General features: G+C 41.0%; 1 protein-coding gene across 2 annotated transcripts in view; it reads left to right on the top strand.

The window, feature by feature from the left end:
- Positions 1–20,926, top strand: part of FNDC3B (fibronectin type III domain containing 3B) — a 467,960-nt gene that overhangs the window by 329,761 nt on the left and 117,273 nt on the right. For both annotated transcript variants that reach the window (XM_077487969.1, XM_077487970.1), the window contains 5 exons: positions 2,249–2,367; positions 3,997–4,102; positions 6,270–6,442; positions 9,838–9,951; positions 14,976–15,125. In XM_077487969.1, the coding sequence (XP_077344095.1) occupies positions 2,249–2,367; positions 3,997–4,102; positions 6,270–6,442; positions 9,838–9,951; positions 14,976–15,125 (662 nt within the window). The remainder of the gene's footprint in view (positions 1–2,248; positions 2,368–3,996; positions 4,103–6,269; positions 6,443–9,837; positions 9,952–14,975; positions 15,126–20,926) is intronic.

Genomic DNA, 20,926 nt, shown 5'->3' with positions numbered 1-20,926 from the left:
TCACCTCATACATGTATTATGCTATTGTCCAGGTGGTGGGACTACGTGCTACCCCCTAATAATTACCCCGTGGCCGCAAATTCGACCTAAAGGTTTGCGAAATTCGCCTCCCATTGAAGTCAATGGAGCCCGCGGCGAACGGTCGTTTTCGCGAACGTTTGTGTCCGTTCGCGTTTCGCGTTCGCGAAACGTCCCGTCGGAAGTTCGTCCATCACTAGCAATCACAAAGGTCAGACATTTCTTGTAGTTGGCCCCAGGTTTGCACACATCTCTGGAGGGATTTTGTCCCACTCCTCTTTGCAGATCCTCTCCAAGTCATTAATTTTTCGAGGCGGAAGTTTGGTAACTTGGACCAGGAAGTCCAGGACCAGCAAATAATATAGAGGCATATACAGCTGAAAATATACTAGGACAGAATGAGAAAATCTGATGAACTCCTCAGGCTGTCACCATTAAACAATTGCAAAGTCTCCCAGGTGCCATTAATCTCATACAAGGCTTACAAAATAATGCAACCTTCAATATAAGAAAGTTCACATGCACATAATGAAATTTCCTCTGGGAAAAGGTGCTCCCTCCAGCCTCCACATTTTGCTGTCATTTGACACCATGGGGTTGATTTACTAAAGGCAAATCCACTTTGTACTACAAGTGCACTGGAAGTGCAGTCGCTGTAGATCTGAGAGGAAGATCTGAAATGAGGGGAAGCTCTGCTGTTTTTATCATCCAATCAAATGCAAGCTAAAATGCTGTTTATTTCCCTTGCTTGTCCCCCTCAGATCTACAGCTACCGCACTTCCAAGTGCACGTTCAAGTGCACTTGCAGTGCAAAGTGAATTTGTCTTTAGTAAATAACCCCCCCATACACATCCACAACTTGCAGGAAACCACTGTACCATTGGAAATGAGCTCAGCAGGACCAATGCACATATAATAAAATAGACACTCCATATAGTGTAATACCACCCATAAAAAGGAATTTTGTTAAGTCTAAGCACTTACAAACATCCAGATGTAACACAGCATACCACATGGTACAGTAACATGGAATTCCAGCATCAAAGATGGCCGTCATTCCTTTGCACATGTTCAGTAGCATGTATCCGGGTATGTCCTACTAGTTTTGTCACAAATGACATCATCAGCGGCACCTGGGGCATCATCAGGGGCACCTATCCCTGGTGTCTCTGTGGATGAGTGGATCTGGAGAAAGCACCCTTTCCCTGGGGAAATTGCCACTGTTACTATGCGCATGTAACCACTCTTATATGGAGGGTCGCATTAATCGGTAAGCCTTGTGTGAGATCAATGGCACCTGGGAGACTTTGCAAGTGTTTGATGTTGATGGCCTGAGGAGCTCATCCTGTTTTCTTATTACGGTTTGTGGGACTCTTTTTTTTCTGTCCTATTGCATTTTCCACCGATTTTTTTTAAATTTTTTTTTTAAAGTCAGCAGCTACAAATACTGCAGCTGCTGACTTTTAAAATACTTTTAAAATATAAACACTGTCCAGGCATCCGCAATGTCGGCACCCAAAGCCGATTTGTCCCTCGGCTCTTGGGTGCTGCCGCCGCCATCTTCAGTAAGGGAATCAGGAAGTGAAGCCTTTCAGCTACACTTCCTGATTCCCTACTGTGCATGGGTGACTCGCGATGCACCTTCCCACTGGTCCCTGCTGTCTCCTGGGACCGATGTGTCTCCCAGAAGATAGCGGGGGGGACAAGGAACAGGAAGTAGCGTAGATGCCTGCGGCTGGCATGGGTATTAGACAGGTATCTGCCCTCCCTCCCCCCTGAAAGGTGCCAAATGTGACACCGAAGGGGGGGGGGGGATTCAGAAAAGCTGAAGTTCCATTTTTGGGTGGAACTCTACTTTAAGCACTTTGTTAATGTATGTTGTGTATTACCACAATATCGCAGTTTATGTAAAGCATTTTGATTACACATATTGATCTTAACAATAGAAATTGGGGGAAAGTCCTATGGCCACATCACCCTGAATGTGTCTGATCTTGGAAGCTCAGCAGGGTTGGGCTTAGTAAGTACTTGGATGGGAGACATTGGGGGTAAGATCTTGGTGATTCATAGGATTATTTTTCATTTGGTTTTGAGTTTGGGAGTGCTGCACTTATTATATATCTAATCTATGCAGTGGTTACATTGGGACCAATGTTGCACTCTTTCCTTTGTTCTTTTTAATGCCTGGTTATTGTATTGATATTATGATAATGATATCATATTTTTACAGCATCGCAGTGGAAGGTGGCATATAGTGGATCTGAAACAGAATATACCTGCAACAACTTGAAGCCAGGCACTTTATACAAGCTCCGTGTGTGCTCAATCAGCACAGGGGGACACAGTCAGGTAGGCTTATCTCTTATAGCATAATATATGCTCTGGTTTTGTGTATAACCGAAGAAAAGCTTGGGTTTTCATAGCTTTGAATAGGGATTCTTCTTTTTTTTTAATTATTACATTAGGATATGTTCACCAAGAAAACCTACCATTTTCATATATATATACAGTATATATATATATATATATATATATATATATATATATATATATATATATATATATGAATGTGGTGTTTGGTTTTGTATGAATTTGAGGCGCCAAAGTCCCAAACCTATTATCAAAGTGTAGAGTCTTCTCATTGAAATTTAGGGAAAAGATCATTATCCCGTTTTTCATATGCACAGATTCATTCACCCAGGTCCTCAAAATTTACTTTAAAACTGAAATCCAGGAAGACATAAAAGACACAAATGCATACCACTGGGTATTTTTTTTTTTTATATAAATCAGTATTTTTTTTTAATGCAGCCTGGGTTAACTTCCTGAATTTGACTCCGTATCAGCCTTTTTTTAATCCCATATACTTCAACACTCTGACATAATTTTGGAGACATATGGTGAATGTGAATGTAAATGTTCTGACAAGGAACAGGATAATAAGAGCAACAAGCATAGGGTTGACCTCATGAGTCTTTTGCTGCTCCTTTTGCCTTGTTCACACTATGAATCACACAGGAATCGCACTGCATTCCTGCTCAATTCACATGTGTCACAGTGAGGTGCGTTTTGAGCCCAAGCATTTTGAATGAGCTCAAATCGCATCAAATTCACCAATTTTGGACCCACACTGCAACCGAATCGCATGATACTTTTGTACCATGCAATCCGCTGAAGTCAAACTCAATTCATTTGCAACCTGAGTTTGGGGTGTTATTAAGACTGCACTCACATCTGCTACAGATCGCAGGGGTAGTGCAATTTGATTGGATCATGGGGTTTCCCGCACTGCATTAGTGTGAACCTAGGCTTATTGTCCAGTTGGCAGGCTGGGGCGAAGGAAGACACCACTGTATTCTTTCTACAGCCTGTGGTGTGATCTACCTGGTTGTGCTGTGTGGCAGAGTTATATAAATTACAGTATTGGACAGAAACACAAATCCCTTGGCAGGTACAACTGCTTCAGTAAATGTATATCATTCATGTATTTAGCTGTTTGCCTGGAGTTCAGTTTTAAAGTAAGCATTAATAAAAAATAAAAAAACAACAAATCTGTTTAGCTGCAGTTAATCAGTGTTTGCCTTCTAATGATAACTGTAGCTGCGATTGTTTCTTTGCTCTTTTCGATCACGGTATTATTCACCCACAAAAGGCCAAAGCATGCTGTATGTAATCACCGATGTGCTAGTAAAATAAATCTACTCCTTTAGAGTCTCCATGCTGCCTTGCGCAATTGGTTGTCAAAAAGTTGATCACGACTTCACATTACCAGGAACCATACACATGATTAGTTTGGCCAACCATTCCCTCACTATTGTAAAGCATGATAACAATACATTACTCCATTATGGTGAAATAACATGGCAGCACCCAGGGGAAAGATAAAAGGGTGACAGTGCAGTATGTGTTTTTTCCCAGAAAATTGAATGACTGGTTTGTCTAAATGATGTCTGTAACTGAACAATGTTTTTTTCATAGTGTTCTGAAAGTCAGCCTATTCGCACATTATGTGTTGCACCAGGTCCTTGTCAAGCACCAAGAGTGGTAGGCAAACCAAAGCACAAAGAAGTACATTTACAATGGGGTAAGTACCTGCAGGCCTTCTATGATTATGGAGGGGGCAACGTTTCCACTACCTGTCCTGCCTGTTGTGCAGTGTTTGCTAGCTTCAGCAAATGTAGTTTCCTTTAGAATGGTGTGCACTATGCTGAAGATGGGTAGCTGGTTCTGGTCTTTATATAGTGGGTAGCTGGTTCTGGTCTTTATATAGTGATCAGATTTTTATATTAATGGGAGTGTAATGCCCCGTACACACAATCAGATCCGACAACAAAACCGTGGATTTTTTGTTCGAAGATGTTGGCTCAAACTTGTCTTGCATACACACGGTCACACAAATGTTGACCAACAATTCCGAAGGTGGGAACGTGGTGATGTACAACATGTACGACAAGCCGAGAAAAAGGAAGTTTGATAGCCAGTGCAGCTCCTTCTGCTTGGTTCAGAGCATGCGTGCACTTTTGTGTGATGGACTTGTGTACATACGATCGGACAAGTTTTGTTGGCGAAAAATTTGAGAACCTGCTAGCAAACATTTGTTGGAGGAAATTCCGTCAGCAAATGTTCGATGGAGCATACACACAGTCGGACTTTCCGAAAACAAGCTTACATCCAACATTTCCCGTCGGAAAATCCAACCGTGTGTACGCGGCTTTAGAGTTGGTAAACACTGCGCTTATCAAGGATAGGCCCATCAAGGGAAACATTGCTTTGATTGCAACATAAGTTCTTGTATTATTTTGGTTTTCTGATGTAGATGTTTGTGGGGGGAATTATATACAATTTTTTTTAAAGCTTGTTATACTGCTTTATAAATAATTTAAAGAGAGCCGGCCAAGGATATTGTAATAGTTGAATCTCCAGCAGTTTTTATAATAGTGCACCCTTATCCCTCAGGGATAAGTGGGTATGTGCATGCATGTCATCTCCTTGAAATTTCTTCATGTTGGGGCAAAATTGTCCGGTCCTGGTAAGTCCTGGTACGTGTAAGGAGGATAGGCCACCATTGAGGCTGATCTATCTCTTTCCTAAGTTCAAGGATGGTAACAGAAATTAAAAACATCATTGTCTAGATACTAAAGAAGTGTAAATCTGTCAGTTATCTACATATTTCATTTTCCTTTCATGTAACCCGGGCAGCATATGCATTTGCAGAGCAGCAGAGTTTAGGCAGGAAACAAAGCAATCTTAATAGCTTGACACTCAACCTAACTATTCAGCTTCAACACGAAGAGAATAGAAGTAAATAACCAAAAAAGCACTTCCTGAGAGGTAAGGCTGCACTGTAATAATAGTTCAAGAATGGAGATTATCACAGATGCCCATTGGTGACTGGCTCCCGTTATGCCTCCAGCAGGTTTGCTTTGCTCTTCAGTTTAATAACTGGACAGGAAATTAATTAAAAGAAAATGAATTCCCCCACAAAAAGTTTGTGTCCATATTAGTTCTACTGTATTAGTCTTTCATGTATTGGAATCTTAGGGCCCTTTAATGTGTTTACCCATTCTCCAGAGAAACAATTGTTCTTCTTCTTGAGTATTAGCTTAATACTCATGCACAATATGGCCATGTAGAAAAAGACTGTAGACCCTTATCATGCTTTTACTAAAAATCCAGTTGTTGGTGTACTAGTTCTTCAGTTAATAGCCATAGTCATAGCAATAGTCATAATCCTAAAACCTAAAGTACAAGTAATCCCCCCTATCATTTTCAGCCAAGGAAGCGGCCATCTTGGCCTCTGTTTAATCTTCCACTGCCATGATGCTGCACATGTGATCAGTTACATGCCTGACGAAGGGGTCCTGCATGGCTCCCAAACGTTGCACTAAACTGCATTATCGTGATCTTTCTTGAATAAAATCAGTTTGGACAAAATTGATGATACTTGGGGTGTTGGAAAATATCTACATAAGTTATGACACCAGCCATTGGATGGTTTGACAGTTTGGTTGAGAGTACATTTAATGTGACAGTTCCATTCCCGGAATGTGTTGGAAATGTAACTGTTTTTTTTAAACTGTTAAATCGATGGGTTTACTTCTGCTTTAAAAACAGACAATGGCTTAATGTTGCAATGAGACTCCTCTCCCAGCAGACCTTATTAAAATGATTGAAACGTTTTTAAAAATAATACATGCAGTTTTTTTGAATTTTACATTCTGATTTATCCACTAACTTTCCCTCCCCCCCAGACTCCCCTGTGATGGGGTCAGAATGCCAGGTATCGGAGTACAGCTTAGAGCTCGATGTACCTGGAGGACATACCACTGAGGTCTACCATGGAAGTGATTTGGAATGTACAGTAAGCGATCTGCTTCCTGGAAGCACTTATCATTTCAGAGTACGAGCCCTGAATGACGGAGGAGTAAGTGATTTCTGTTTTCTGCTTTATGCAAATTCACACGCCACGCATAATTTCTTGTGTATTTTCTCAGTGCCATCATTATACACAATTGTTTATTTAAATGGCTAATAATGCTTTCACTCTGCATTTTCCAACATGGATTTTTTTTTCTGTTATATTCATATAATTTGTGCAAATTAAAGCAGAACTCCAAGCAGATATAAAAGACACAAATTATTGCAGCTCTGTGTTCAATAAAATTATTAAATATACTTGTTTTAAATGCAGGCAGGGCAAGTACCTAAATTTGACTTTGTATCAAACTTATGCAGTTCCTTAACAGCATCGCTCATACTGGGAGAGGGAGAGGCAGCTCAAGGATTGTGTTGCAGAAATGGGAAGAGATAGTCCGCTGCCACACACCTCACCCAGCCCGAGTGGTTAGCAGGTAAAAGCAGCTTCAACTCAATTTATCCAGGTCTCTCCCCCAACATGTTTTACCCTGCCTTCTTAGCTTAATAATGGAGATGAGTCTGCTGGTGGCAGGGGAATAACTACCATCATCAGCCACCTAAATAATGTTGTACGTAAACTACTCAAAAATTATTGTGGGATATGAGAGATATGAGATATGAGAGATATTGTATGGGGTCTTTGTTCTTTTTGATTTCGATTTACAATTGGGATTTACCGCACAGGTCCACGATCATGGCACAATCTCCATCCTTGCCACCTAAGCTTTTCTCCCGTCTTTTAAAGCCAGTCATAGATGGTTTGAATCCCGAGTGGTTCAGCAGGGCCCAGCCAAGATTCAAAGCATGTATGGGCAGGCTGATTACACCTAAGTAGATTGATCGATTAAGTTTGGTACAACCAGTCTGTCGGATTTTTCAAGCAATTATTGCTAGTGCCTATAGCTGCAAACAATAATCGCTGTGTGTTATCCCAGCTGGGATGGTTCCCCAAGTCCCTCTTCCAAGAGAACACAATAGCTCCACAGGAGAGATTCCCCCATCAACACAGCCAGGGACTCAAGCAATTTTCTTTCCTGCGACCTGTGGTTGCAGGAAAGAAAAACACACCGCCTATGGCCAGTTTAAGAAATGTTTTTATTCAGCTTTTTTTTTTGTATTACATATTTTTATAGGGAATATCATTAACTAAATAAAACAATTTTTCTTTAACCAGGGGATTAGGCTTTTGTAGGATCGCTTAAGGCAGTTTGTAGTTTTTTTTCTTTTTTTTTCTTTTTTTTTTTGGATTTAATATGCAATACTTTTATTTTCATTTTTTAACTTATTGTTTTATAATCCCTATTTACTTTTTTGCTTCTTTGTATGCATGCCTCCAAATTGTCTATCAGATCTCATTATTTCTATTCTATCCACAACTGAAGTTCCTGACTGTGGTTGCTTTTCAGGGGCTTTGACTTGGACACGGTGCACTTTTCACTCACCTGTCCTTTACATTTTTTGAGTTGTTTACCTATAATATTTAGGTGGCTGATGATGGTATTTATTACCCTGCCACCAGCAGACCCTCATCTCCATTTTTAAGCTCTGCGGATGGGGCGAAACGTGTTGGGGGTGTGGCATGGATGATTTGAGCTGAGGCTACTTTTATCTGCTAACCATTCCTATTTCTGCAACATACATGAGTGAGGACCCGTAAGCCTTCATTTATTGTGGGTCAAGGACTGAGTTGTTTAATATGTTAGATCTAGAGATGGTGAGGCTTGGGCAGGAAATGAGAACATGTTATCACACCACCATATGTTAAGAACTGTTACGGACTCTAATGCACCCCCATGCAATTGCAATTGTATTACCAATAATCTCAACTAGAGATGGACTCGTGCGTGTTCGAAATCCCACATGCCGGAACTCGCCAGGAAGCCGACACTGCACACGGCTAATCACAGGCAGGGAGACATTTCCCAATCTATGCAGCTGCAAACCGGGAAATGTCTTACTACCTGTATTTAGCTGTGTGCAGTGTCGGCTTCCTGGCGGGGATCCAGCGTGTGGGATTTTAAACACGCCCGAACCCATCTCTAATCTCAACTAATAGTGGGGATCTTGAGAAGGAAGAGCCTTTGAAAGTTAAGCTGGCCATACACTAGTAAATTTTCAAAAATATATAACGTGCGCTCAGACCATTGCCGACAGCACTTACTAAGCCTGAACACAATAATAAATGAACAATTTAAGAGAAACTAATGCATTTATCCCTTTCAAAAATCACATAAGTAAATACATACATCACAAAAGTGCATATATAGTTCAGGAAATAAACAGATGTGCCAACATATGTAAATTAATCAACATGCCATTTAAATATATATAGTGTAAAAAATAGGGCTGTTACTGATTAAAATTGTCATGTTCGATTAATCGATTTTTTTAAAATCGATTAATTGACTAATTTCAATCAATTATAATGCACATACAGATCCAACTACTTTTAGCTGATCTCCTTGCTTTGCAACTCTGCATTAGTCAGTGGTAAATGTGGTATACAGTATATACAATCACCCAACACTAGTTTGTTTCCACAATCCATGACTTAACTTCACAGTTCACACAAATACATTTTAAACTCAAACTGTAGCACTGACGTAAGTAATTTTTTTTTTATTAAACTTTAAGAAAAAAAACGTAGAAAGTTAGTTTAACTTTAATTATAAAACTTATCTAGTATATTGACTGTCAGTCACTTTGTAGTAGGAAAGTAGGCTTCACTTTAGCCAGTCACGCAGACACACCAGAGTGTTTACATTTTGTTTTGTTTTTTACAACAATGTTAAAGATGGAGGTTATCAAATTTGCCTACACTTAGCTCACTGAATGATTCCAGTTAACCACATCCATATTTACCATCGCTGTCCGGTGACGTCATGGACATCGGCGTCACCTGACTCCTCCCCCCTTCCCTTCGTTAACAGGTGGAGGCACTTGGGGAAGGGGGGAGGAGTCCAGTGATATCGATGTCCGTGATGTCACCAGATCTCCGAAGGAACTCTCTGAAGACCCGGAAGCCGGGGGAGAGGTGAGTACCCATCAAAAGAATTTTGATCGATCAAAAATATTAACAATTAATCGAGGAATTAATCATTAATTTTCCCAGCCCTAGTAAAAAAATATGTAATGTTCAATAAATTATAAATTAAATGCACGACACATCTGGATTCAGCTATGTATTTGCCTGTGCCAAACATTTATGATGACAAAAGTGACAGTGTGATGACTTTTTGGTATACATTAAACAGACAGTGCTGGAAAAAGAAAATGTTGCTTTCAATTTTTTTTTTGTGTGTGTTCAGCTTATCATAACCCTGACTTAATGAATTCTTAACCACAGCTTTTAGCAAGCCTTTAATTAGTAAATGGATCTAACATATATTTTCTAAATTTCAGTATGGGCCTTATTCAAACGCTACAGAAGTCACGACTGCAGCAGGACCACCCGCACAGTGCAGGCCTCCAGTTCTGACATTCCTCTCTGACACGTGTGTACACATAAGCTGGGAGGTAAGATGAGCGCCTGCTTTAAAAAAAAAAGCTAAAAATGAAGTGTCGTCAGAAATCCAGCTACTTATTGAAGCCCTTTTATTTCACAATACTTTCACTGATGAGACAGAACTTAAATCATTGCTCTGATTGAATGTGTGCTCAGCAGGGTTGTAGGCTGCTTAAAACAGCTGAAATATACAAAATCTACCTACCATTTAGCACAGTTTGAGATTGAAACCATGTTTGGTAATATGTATATGATATGAATTGCACTAACTATGACCACTCTATGTCAACTCGTTAAATATTACTTCCACAATACTGTATACAATTTTAAAGTGCCGTGCATATAATAAAACCTCTATAATTTCCTCAATACAAATACACCATTAATGAAGACATATTTATTCAACACCAATATATAAAGTGCAATTCCATGTTGTAAAAAATACAAACAAAAAATAATATATAAAAAGAGGACAGAAAAATAATTCCAGTGCAAATGAATGTCCTAAGTGAGTGATCACTCCAGTGCAAATATATTCTTCCTATATAAAGTGCTTCTTTATCCACCAAATGAGTGACTTCACCACCATCTGTTGCAATGGCCACTCACCAGATAAACCAGAATATGCGCCTTTGGTTCATTTAAGATAACAACTCCGTTATGGGTTTCACCAACAGCCCCTCCAAGCAGTATAAAAATGCCTCTTGCGCTAGTTATCTCTCGCGAAGATATATAAATAGCCATCATGGTGTAGTATGTAATCAAAATGTATTTAAAAAGGTAAAAAACATAGTTAAACTCACATGTGCCTGTGCCTATATGCTGGCACCAAGCATATCCAGGCGTCTACGTGGGGATGGGGTTCAGATCTGTCACCCAATCTCTCCTCTCCTCTCCAAGTAGCGACGTGCGTTCCACAACCATGGTGTGTGTTCCGAGCCTCATTTTCGCTACATCGGAAGTGACGAACGGAATTTCCAAGCAGCCTCTACGCTGGCGCAAGGCACTTTGCGAAACGAGTAGAGGCTGCTGGGAAATTACGTTTGTCACTTCCAAATGGAATAGAAAGAATATAGCCATTTCCCAAAATTAAAATAGAATCAATTTGAATTTGAATAGAAAAGAATAGAAAATAACAGAACAGTATAAACAAAAACAAAAAAACAATAGAAAAGAAAAACTATAATGAAATTCAAGTTTAGAATAGAATACATTTGAATAGAAAATAATAGAATAGGATAGAAAAGAATAGAAAAAAGAATAGATTAGAATAGGAAGATGTTTATATTCTTTCTATTCCATTCATTTCTATTCTATTCCAATCTATTCTTTTATTTTCTATTCTATTTTGTTTTGATTTACTCTATTATATTCTATTCTTTTATTTTCTGTTATATTCTGTTCGATTATATTTTTTTTCTACTCTACTCCTTTATTTTTTATTTCATTTTATTTTCTTTAGATATTGGAAAACTTTTTGTAATTGGAATTTAAAAACGATTAGAATTTGAAAACTATTCAAAAACTATTTGAATCAATTCAACTTTCGAAAATTTTTATTCATATGTGCATTTCAATTGTGTATTTAGTTTGCCTGACATTTAGCTTCCACACAGCTTTGCAGTAAATATAACTGCTTAACATATGCCAAGGCGAAAAAAAAACATATACAATAAGTGTCTGCAATACATTCACATTTCCTCATGTGCTTTCTCTTTAAAGACACCGCAAGTACAGAAAAATATCTGTCAATCTGCCAGAAATATACTCCGCTCTTAGGCCCTGCTGTGGCTGACAACACACAACCTTTTTTTGGACTCTCCGGTGTCAGCCCTGCCCGATGGGTTTTGCTAAACTACTCAACCTCTCCCAATTTCAGATCTCTGGCACATACAGTAAAACAAAATAATTTTGTAGTTCAAGATAAGAACTATAAGGGGTCTTTGAGATAATACAGGAAGTATACCAAGGACATATCAACAGGTATTATTTTCCATTGTAAAACAGATATAACACAGTGAGGAGAAATTACTAAGAATGGAGCAGAAAGAATCTGAAGCAGCTGTGCATGGCAATCAGTCAGCTTCTAACTTCAAAGCTTAAAGCGGAGTTCTGCCGATTTTTATTTTCTTCTTTTTTTTTTAAGTCAGCAGTTACAAATACTGCAGCTTCTGACTTTTAAAATAAGGACACTTACCTGTCCAGGGTGCCCGCGATGTCGGCACCTAAAGCAGATTTGTCCCTCAGCTCTCGGTTGCTGCCGCCGCCATCTTTGGCTTCACTTCCTGGTTCCCTACTGCACATGCGTGAGTCGCGCTGTGCATTCCCACTGGTCCCTGCTGTCTCCTGGGACCCGTGTGTCTCCCAGAAGTCAGCAGGGGGGTGGGGGACAGGAATTGTCATAGATACCCATGGGTGGTATCTATGCTCCCCCTTGAAAGGTGCCAAATGTGACACTGGAGGGGGGGGGAGTGGAAATGTGGAAGTTCCATTCTTGTGTGGAACTCTACTTTAAAGTGGAACTAAATGCAGGAATTCTTACTTACTAATGGTCCAATACTCACAAAATCCCTTGCTGGCATCTTCTGCCCAGCTTCTTCCAGGTAGCAGTCTTTGGCTGTCTTGATTGGCAGGCATGGGATGACGCCATTCATCCCAGCATACAGGCATGATACAAACTGAACTGTACATATGCAGGTCAGTGTACATTCCACTGGCAATTACAAACAGGCAGGTAAGTATATTTTATTGTAGAAACAATGTTGCATATCTCTTCTGCAATAAAAAGGCCGTCTGCTTGTAAGTTTTTATTTTTTTATTTTTTTACTTTAGGCTGGCCATACTCAAAGCTAATTTCTTTCCTGCAACCACAGGTTATCCACGGGACAGTGTTGATGTGGGAATCACTCCTGTTGGGCTATTGTGTCCTCCCGGTGGGGAAGGGAGCAGGGGAGAAGACAGTATCTATTACTAGCAGTCTGGCAGCCTGGTAGTACCCAAGTTGATCGATTGATCAACTTGGCACATTCAGCCTGCCCATTAATGGCTTGAATCTTGGCTGATTCGAACCATGTGGCTGGCCTTAGTTCTGCATAAATTGAACAAGCTAAAGATAAAAGCGGAATGGTTACTATGCACAACTGCTCCAGATTCTGTCTGCTCCAGTTTAACAAGTCCCCCTCAATACTTCCAATGTTATATTAACCAGACCAAAGGGTTTATATACACTTTAGCATAACTAACCCAGTTGATCTGATTGTTTGTCCGCACCTTTTGGTAATATTTAGTTTGTTTCAAACAACTTGGTAGATTGCATGGTATATCAAATAAGTGGTTATATAAGAGGTTATATGATGACCCCATACCCTGATAATGCAGTAATAGCATGTTTTTATAACTGTTTCTAAAGTTCTGGTCAGTTATATTAAAATTAAAAGTCAGCTGCTACAAATACTATAGCTGCTGACCTTAATTATACAGAGACACCTACCAGCCCAGGGATCCAGTTCTGGCATCACCTGGGCCGGGTCATCAGTTTTGAGGTCCCTGGTGCTGCCATCTTGCTTGCGACAAGTCAGGTTTGACTTCCTGGAGTTTCACACTCGGTTTTCCACTATGCGCGAGCAAGATGCGTTTCGATTTCTCAATGGTCCCCCAGTCTCCCCCAGTCTCCGGCGACATATGACAGGTTGCAGGAGGGAAGGGGGCCTAAACTCTGCTCTGAGCAGAAGTGGGAGTGGTTACCTGTCAGAAATGGGATGAATGGGTACCCACTCCCAGAAGAAAAAGGAGGAAGAGGAGGAGGATGAGTAGAACTTTCCTTTTCATTTAACACAATAGTAATAATATTAGTAGTATTAGTAGTAATAATAATAATAATGAGACTAGCTTAATGTTAGGACCCTTTCACACTGGGGCGGGAGGTGCGTTGGCAGTAAAGCTTTACCATCAGACTTTACCCCTGCTAGCGGCCGAAAAAGGGTTAAAAACTCTGCAGAGGCTCTTTGCTGGTGGTATAGCTGCGCTGCCCCATTGATTTCAATGGGCAGGAGCGATATACACAACGCTCCTTCACCGCTCCAAAGATGCTGCTAGCAGGACTTTTTTTACTGTCCTGCCAGCGCACCGCTCCAGTGTGAAAGCCCTCGGGATTTTCACACTGGAGACACAGCAGCGGCTCTTTCAGGGCGGTTTTCAGGTGCTATTTTTAGCACTAGCACCTGCAAAATGACCCAATGTGAAAGGGGTCTTAATGTTTTCAGTGTTGTTTTTTTTTCTTAAAGGGATTTTTTTCTAGAACAAAAACAAGAAACTGCTACGTATATAACTTGGATACCTGCAGCAACTTCAAAAACAGAATGGCAGGCCAAACTTCTACAAACCCGTGTACTGTCGCAGGTTGCTGTGAAGTCCTCTATTGTTTCCATTCAGTAGTGTTTTTGTTTTTGTACATATTGGTGGTTCGTTACATCTTCTCTCTCTGCAGGTTACTTAATAACATTAGAATCTGCAGTCATTAATGACATAGAATACCCACAATACTCCTGGTAGTTTGCTGATGTTTGATCTTGTGTCTTAAGGTTGCAAAAGGGAGTGGAGAAGCTGTGTTTGGTTTCTTATGTCCATTATGAGAGGAAATCCGTGATAAAGCTAACAGGCACTGTAATATGCATCACTCAAAAGCCTTCTGTTTGGGTTGGAATGGCTGACTTTAAAAAAAGCCATGAATATGTTTTTGAACATTCAACGTCTCTGAAACAATTAACTAAAGACTGAAGGGCAAGTGGGATGTGAATGCTTTTTATCTCGAAGTAAGGCTGTCATGTGCAACACAGTAATGGCTAATTGCCTGCACTTGCCTTTGTTTAGTTATTGTGAGCACAGTTTATATAATGTCAGTGAAGAACAAATAGTTATTGGATGCGTGTAATGCAACAGGCATATTTCCTGTGATCAGTGCGGAGGACAGAATTGAATTTTAGTTTATTCACACTTGATTTTTTATGCAATAATTAAAATGTATTTTCTTTTGCAGAGTCCTGAGAGCAATGGTGCAGACATCTCTGGGTACAGACTGCAGTGGGCAAAGGATGAGGATACCCTTGAATTAGTTTACAGTGGCTCTGATACCAATTTTCAGATGTCTGATTTATTACCAGCAACACAATACTGCTGTAGACTTCAGGTATGATGCAGTTTCTGAAAAACACTGCCAAAGGCTTGGTTTCTGTTGTATATGCATGTAATGTGTTAATGGGGTCAATAGCTGCCTTTTTTATAACTTTTTTCCTTTTAGCAGGCATTGAAATGAATAATGTTTTTCACCCAGGCCTTCTATTGTCTGTGTCCCTTGATTTGCCTGTTCTTCTCTTCTCTTCTCTTCTCTTCTCTTCTCTTCTCTTCTCTTCTCTTCTCTTCTCTTCTCTTCCCTTCCCTTCCCTTCCCTTCCCTTCCCTTCCCTTCCCTTCCCTTCCCTTCTCTTCTCATATAGTTACATAGTAGGTGATGTTGAAAAAAACACAAGTCCAACCTATGTGTGTGATTATAAGTCAGTATTACCTTGTATATCATGTATGCTGTGGTCATTCAGGTGCTTATCTAATAGTTTTTTGAAAATATTGATGCCTTCCGCTGAGACCACCACCTGTGGAAGGGAATTCCACATCCTTGCCGCTTTTACAGTAAAGAACCCTCTACGTAGTTTAAGGTTAAACCTCTTTTCTCCTAATTTTAATGAGTGGCCACGTGTGTTGTTAAACTCCCTACGCTAAAAGGTTTTATCCCTATTGTGGGGTCACCAGTATGGTATTTGTAAATTGAAATCATATCCCCTCTTCTCCAGAGAGAATACGTTCAGTGCTCGCAACCTTTCTTCATAACTAATGTCCTCCAGACCCTTTATCAACTTTGTTGCCCTTCTTTGTACTCGCTCCATTTCTAGTACATACTTCCTGAGGACCGGTGCCCAGAACTGGACAGCATACTCCAGGTGTGGCAGGACCAGAGTCTTGTAGAGCGGGAGAATTATCGCTTTATCCTTGGAGTTAATCCCTTTTTTAATGCATGCCAATATTCTGTTTGCTTTGTTAGAAGCATCTTGGCATTGCATGCCATTGCTGAGCCTATCATCTACTAGGACCCCCCAGTCCTTTTCCATCCTAGATTCCCACAGAGGTTCTCCCCCCAGTGTATAGATTGCATTCATATTTTTGCCACCCAAATGCATTATTTTTAATTTTTCTACAATAAACCTAATTTTCCATGTAGTTGCCCACCCCATTAATTTGTTCAGATCTTCTTGCAAGGTTTCCACATCCTGCTGGGAAGTTATTGCCCTGCTTAGCTTATTATCATCCACAAATACAGAGATTGAACTGGTTACTCCATCTTCCAGGTCATTTATGAACCAATTAAATAAGATTGGTCCCAGCACAGAACCCTGTGGGACCCCACTACCCACCCCTGACCATTCCGAGTATTCCCCATTTATCGCCACCCTCGGAACTCGCCCTTGTAGCCAGTTTTCAATCCATGTACTCACCCTATGGTCCATGCCAATGGACCTTATTTTGTTCAGTAAACGTTTATGGGGAACTGTGTCAAATGCTTTTGCAAAATCCAGATACACCACATCTACGGGCCTTCCTTTATCTAGATGGCAACTCACCTCCTCATAGAAGGTTAATAGATTGGTTTGAAAGAAGGATTCTTCATGAATCCATGCTGATTACTGCTAATGATACCTCATTACTAAAATCTTGTATATAGCCCCTTATCATCCCCTCCAAGAGCTTGCATACTGTCGATGTTATGCTAACCAGTCTGTAATTCCCAGGGATGTATTTTGGGCCCTTTTTAAATATTGGTGCTACATTGGCTTTTCTCCAATCCGCTGGTACCTTTCCAGTCAGTGGACTGTCAGTAAAAATTAGGAACAATAGTCTGGCAATTACTTGACTGGGTTCCCTAAGTCCCTAAGTACCATAAGAAAAAAACTTACAGAGTATATAATTCAGTTAAAGTGCAAATACATTCAGAGGTACACACTAGACCCAGTGTGGGGTTCAAGCTGCCTCTTATGTAGAGAAAGTCTAATGTATCAGTCTACAACTACTATTCTGGTTCAAATATGCATTAATAACCTGACACATCTATATTGTCAATTTTGTGTAAAACCACTTTAAAGGGTATCTTTTTTTCAGTTTTAATCAGGTTAGATTTTTTTTTTGTGCGGTCTGTGTCTTCACTTAGTAGATTCATTCTTTTGGTTTGACCTGGTGACCATTCCACTGAAAATCCAAACTTTTCAGTTGTCACCAGAACGGGAACAGAGGGGGGTTTTCCTTTGGGGACTACTTGATGGCAGCTGTCTAACAAAAAATACCCCTTACTTTGGAGGGATTTCGTTTCTCTTCCTCTTGTCTTTGGGACAGAAACTGAAGGGAAAACTTCCCTAATGGGTCACAGATGTAAAATAAATAAATAAATAAAATAAAGAGAACATCATTCTGTAACCCATGTCTAGCAGTAGAAGCAGTTTTATGATTTGAATGCTCTAAGTTGACAAATTGTTCTCCGTTATTCTGGGTTACTGTACACCATTACCGTTCATGCTTACTTATCTAATAAGCCTGTTGGGGCTTCAGCAGAGGATACAATGGTCCAATATGCTAATCTATTTGTGATAACAAGATTAATGCAGCCAATTTTTACAGTAATGAGTACATACAAAACAGAATGAGTTTTCTAGCAAAGATGACAGCCGATGCCCCAGACCAATTTGGAACACAGGAAATCATTTCAGCGGCAGGCTAGAAAATGATGTAAGGTTTTCATTGCACCCAGTGATTTCAGCTGAGGATGAGCCTAGAGCTATGCGAAACCTATATTTACCTCTGAGTGTGTGTCCTTGAACCAGCTCTTCAAACTGTATTAACACCTTTCACTATAGCAACTAGATTGTAAATATACAGAAGAAACTGTCAATTAGAAAAACCTGATCAGGCCTGACAAAATAGGAGCATCGGTCTAGATAGCTGCAGATAGTCTACACTTTCTGAGAGATGGATTATTATTACATTGTGCTCATTGTGAAATTGATGTACATCCTATTTAAGGCTCATGCTTTAACTGTACTATTTTCTCTTAAAATCTTTCAAATACTGTATATGTAATGTAGTGCAACCTATTGGTTGAAAACTAAAAATTAAAAAAAAATGAGTGCTGATTGAAATATAATAAATGTAACATTTGGTCACATGTATGGAAGCCACTGAAAGAAGAAATTTAGACTTGTTTACTAACACTTATTGAGATATAAAGTAAACAAGCAAAGTTCAGTAGTTGCTATGGGTCCATTCACACAGGGGCAACTCAGATCCGACTTCAAGTCGCCCCGAATCACCTCAGGTCACACAATATGTAGAAATCAATGTAAGTGAATGAGAGCCGTCTTAATGCACACTACTGAAGTCGCTCCGACTTCAGAAAAGGTTCCTGTACTACTTTAATCTGACTTGTAGGCGACTGGTACCCACTGATTTCAATGGAGGTCGCCTCCAAGTCGGATCTCCGTCTATACGGAGGCGACTCTCACAGAATTATCAGCTCTCAAAAGGGAACTCCACGCCAAATTTATTAAAAAACTTTGGCGTGGGTTCCCGCTCCGAGAGCATACCAGGCCCCATACCAGGCGTGGGGGTCCCTCCCAGATCCATTCCACACCCTTATCCGAGCACGCTACCCGGCCGGCCAGGAAAGGGGATGGGGACGAGTGAGCGCCCCCCCTCCTGAGTCGTACCAGGCCGCATGCCCTCAACATGTGGGGGTGCACCTTGTCCCCATGTTGATGAGGACAAGGGCCTCTTCCCAACAACCCTGGCCGTTGGTTGTTGGGGTCTGCGGGCGGGGGGCTTATCGGAATCTGCGAGCCCCCTTTAATAAGAGGGCCCCTGGATCCCGGCCCCCCACCCTATGTGAATGAGTATGGGGTACAATGTAACCCTACCCATTCACCTGTGAAAAAAATGTACAAAAAAAAAACACAACACACAAGGGTTAAAATAGTTTATTGCACAGCTCCGGGGGTCTTCTTCCGTCTTCGGGGGTCTGCTCGCTGGACTCCTCCGCTATCCTCTGCTCTTTTGCTCGCTCTTTCACTAGAGGAGGAGTCCGGCTTTCTTCTTTGCCGTCGCCCTCTTCTTCCGACTTCGGGGGTCTTGTCCCCCTCTTCGGGGGTCTTGTCCCCCTCTTCGGTTCTTCTTGCCGGGCCACTGCGCCTTCTTCTAGCTCTTTTACTGGTAGTGGCCCGGTCTTCTGTTGCTGCTGTCTTCTGTTCTTCTCTTCTGTTCTTCTCTTCTGTTATGGAGATGTTGCCTCGTCGCTGTCTCTGGTCCCAATGACAGGACACGCGGTGTGCGGCGACTTATATAGGGACATCACCGGATGATGTCCCCGCCCATTATGATGTCACAGTCCCAGAGGATGCTAGGACTGTGACATCATGCCCCCCATGTTGAGGGCACGCGGCCTGGTACGGCTCGGGGGGGGGGGGGCACTCGCACGTCCCCACCCCCTTTCCTGGCCGGCCGGGTAGCGTGCTCGGATAAGGGTCTGGTATGGATCTGGGGGGACCCCCACGCCGTTTTTTTGGCGTAGGGGGTTCCCCTCCAAATCCATACCAGACCTAAGGGCCTGGTATGCTCTCGGAGGGGGAACCCACACCAAATTTTTAGTCCCCTCCCCAGCTCAGTTAGCAAGTTTAGGGAGAATCATTGCTATGTGCAGGTTTGGATGCACCAGTTCTCCTTTGGATTGGGGAAGCCATGATTTTTTTCAAGAGAAACCTCTTCCCTTTAGAACTTGCTTGCGGCAACTGTAGTGAAATGTTTCAGGGAGCCTAAAGTGTAAAAAAAATACCAGGTTGGTTTTTATCATAATATTTTTAGTTAGGAGTGCAATGCCCATTTTTAAAAGATGTTTTAAAAATATTCCAGACAAATACATCAAATAGTCACTTTCTTGGGGCTACACCAGATAGCAAATTGCAGACATATATTTATATTAATCTATATATTGTTTAAAAAGAAGATGATGTAGGTGTTGAGAAGTTTGTTGAGAAAAGTACCTCTGTGAACAAGGGTCACCTCTGCTAACTTTTTATTTACTTTTACGCTGCCAAAAACTTCTTAAGCTGTGAGCTGTTCAGTGTCTGTAACCTTTTTACAGACATGACTTACACCGGGATACCTTGTAAGGCTCAGAAGTGGCTCTAAAAGGCACCCCATATTACATTCAACTGTTAACAGGCATATAAAATGTAAATAAATATGTGCAGCGTTCTACTAAAATCTAAGTGCAAATATAATATTTATATCAACTTCTAAAAAACCTAAACTCTTATTGTGAAGTGAATATCTCAAAACATATGTGAAACCTTATAATATAATGTTCACGCAATGTATATGTGCAAAGATTCACACAAAAGAATTGTTATTGAAGTGTCCATCCACCTTAGTAATAGGCGTAAAAAAAAGGTATATGTGCACATATATTAAAGCTGCATCCAGTGCTTTTTCCCACTCGTTAAAGGAGAAGTAGAGTCAAATCTCTTTTGGCCCTTCTACTGTAGGTCACGGGAGTGCACTTTGTTCTGCCCTCCTGTGACCCACATGCAGCCGACAGCAGGCTAAAGTTCACTGTTGGCTGATGTCACTCAGCCGGTCCAGACTCTACAGGGATCCCGACTTTAATGTTGGGCTCCAACAAGATGTCTGACCAGCAGCTGGATCAGCCTCTCAGCGTGCTGCTAAGAGACTTAGACTGTCGCTCCACCCCATCCACAGCCTGGCACTCCAGTGAGCACTGGAAGGGCACAGCAGAGAACTGGCAGTCACCGGCTTTCTGCTCACTGAAGACAAAGTACTGAGCGGTCAGCGGTCTTTGATCGGTTGCTTCTTGGCCTTAGAGATGATGGAGGACAGGTGA

Source organism: Lithobates pipiens, unplaced genomic scaffold (assembly GCF_037356315.1).
Source record: "Lithobates pipiens isolate NorthernLeopardFrog02 unplaced genomic scaffold, aLitPip1_a1.2 Scaffold_18, whole genome shotgun sequence".
Lineage (NCBI taxonomy): Eukaryota > Metazoa > Chordata > Amphibia > Anura > Ranidae > Lithobates > Lithobates pipiens.
This window is presented reverse-complemented; position numbering and strand designations above follow the sequence as displayed.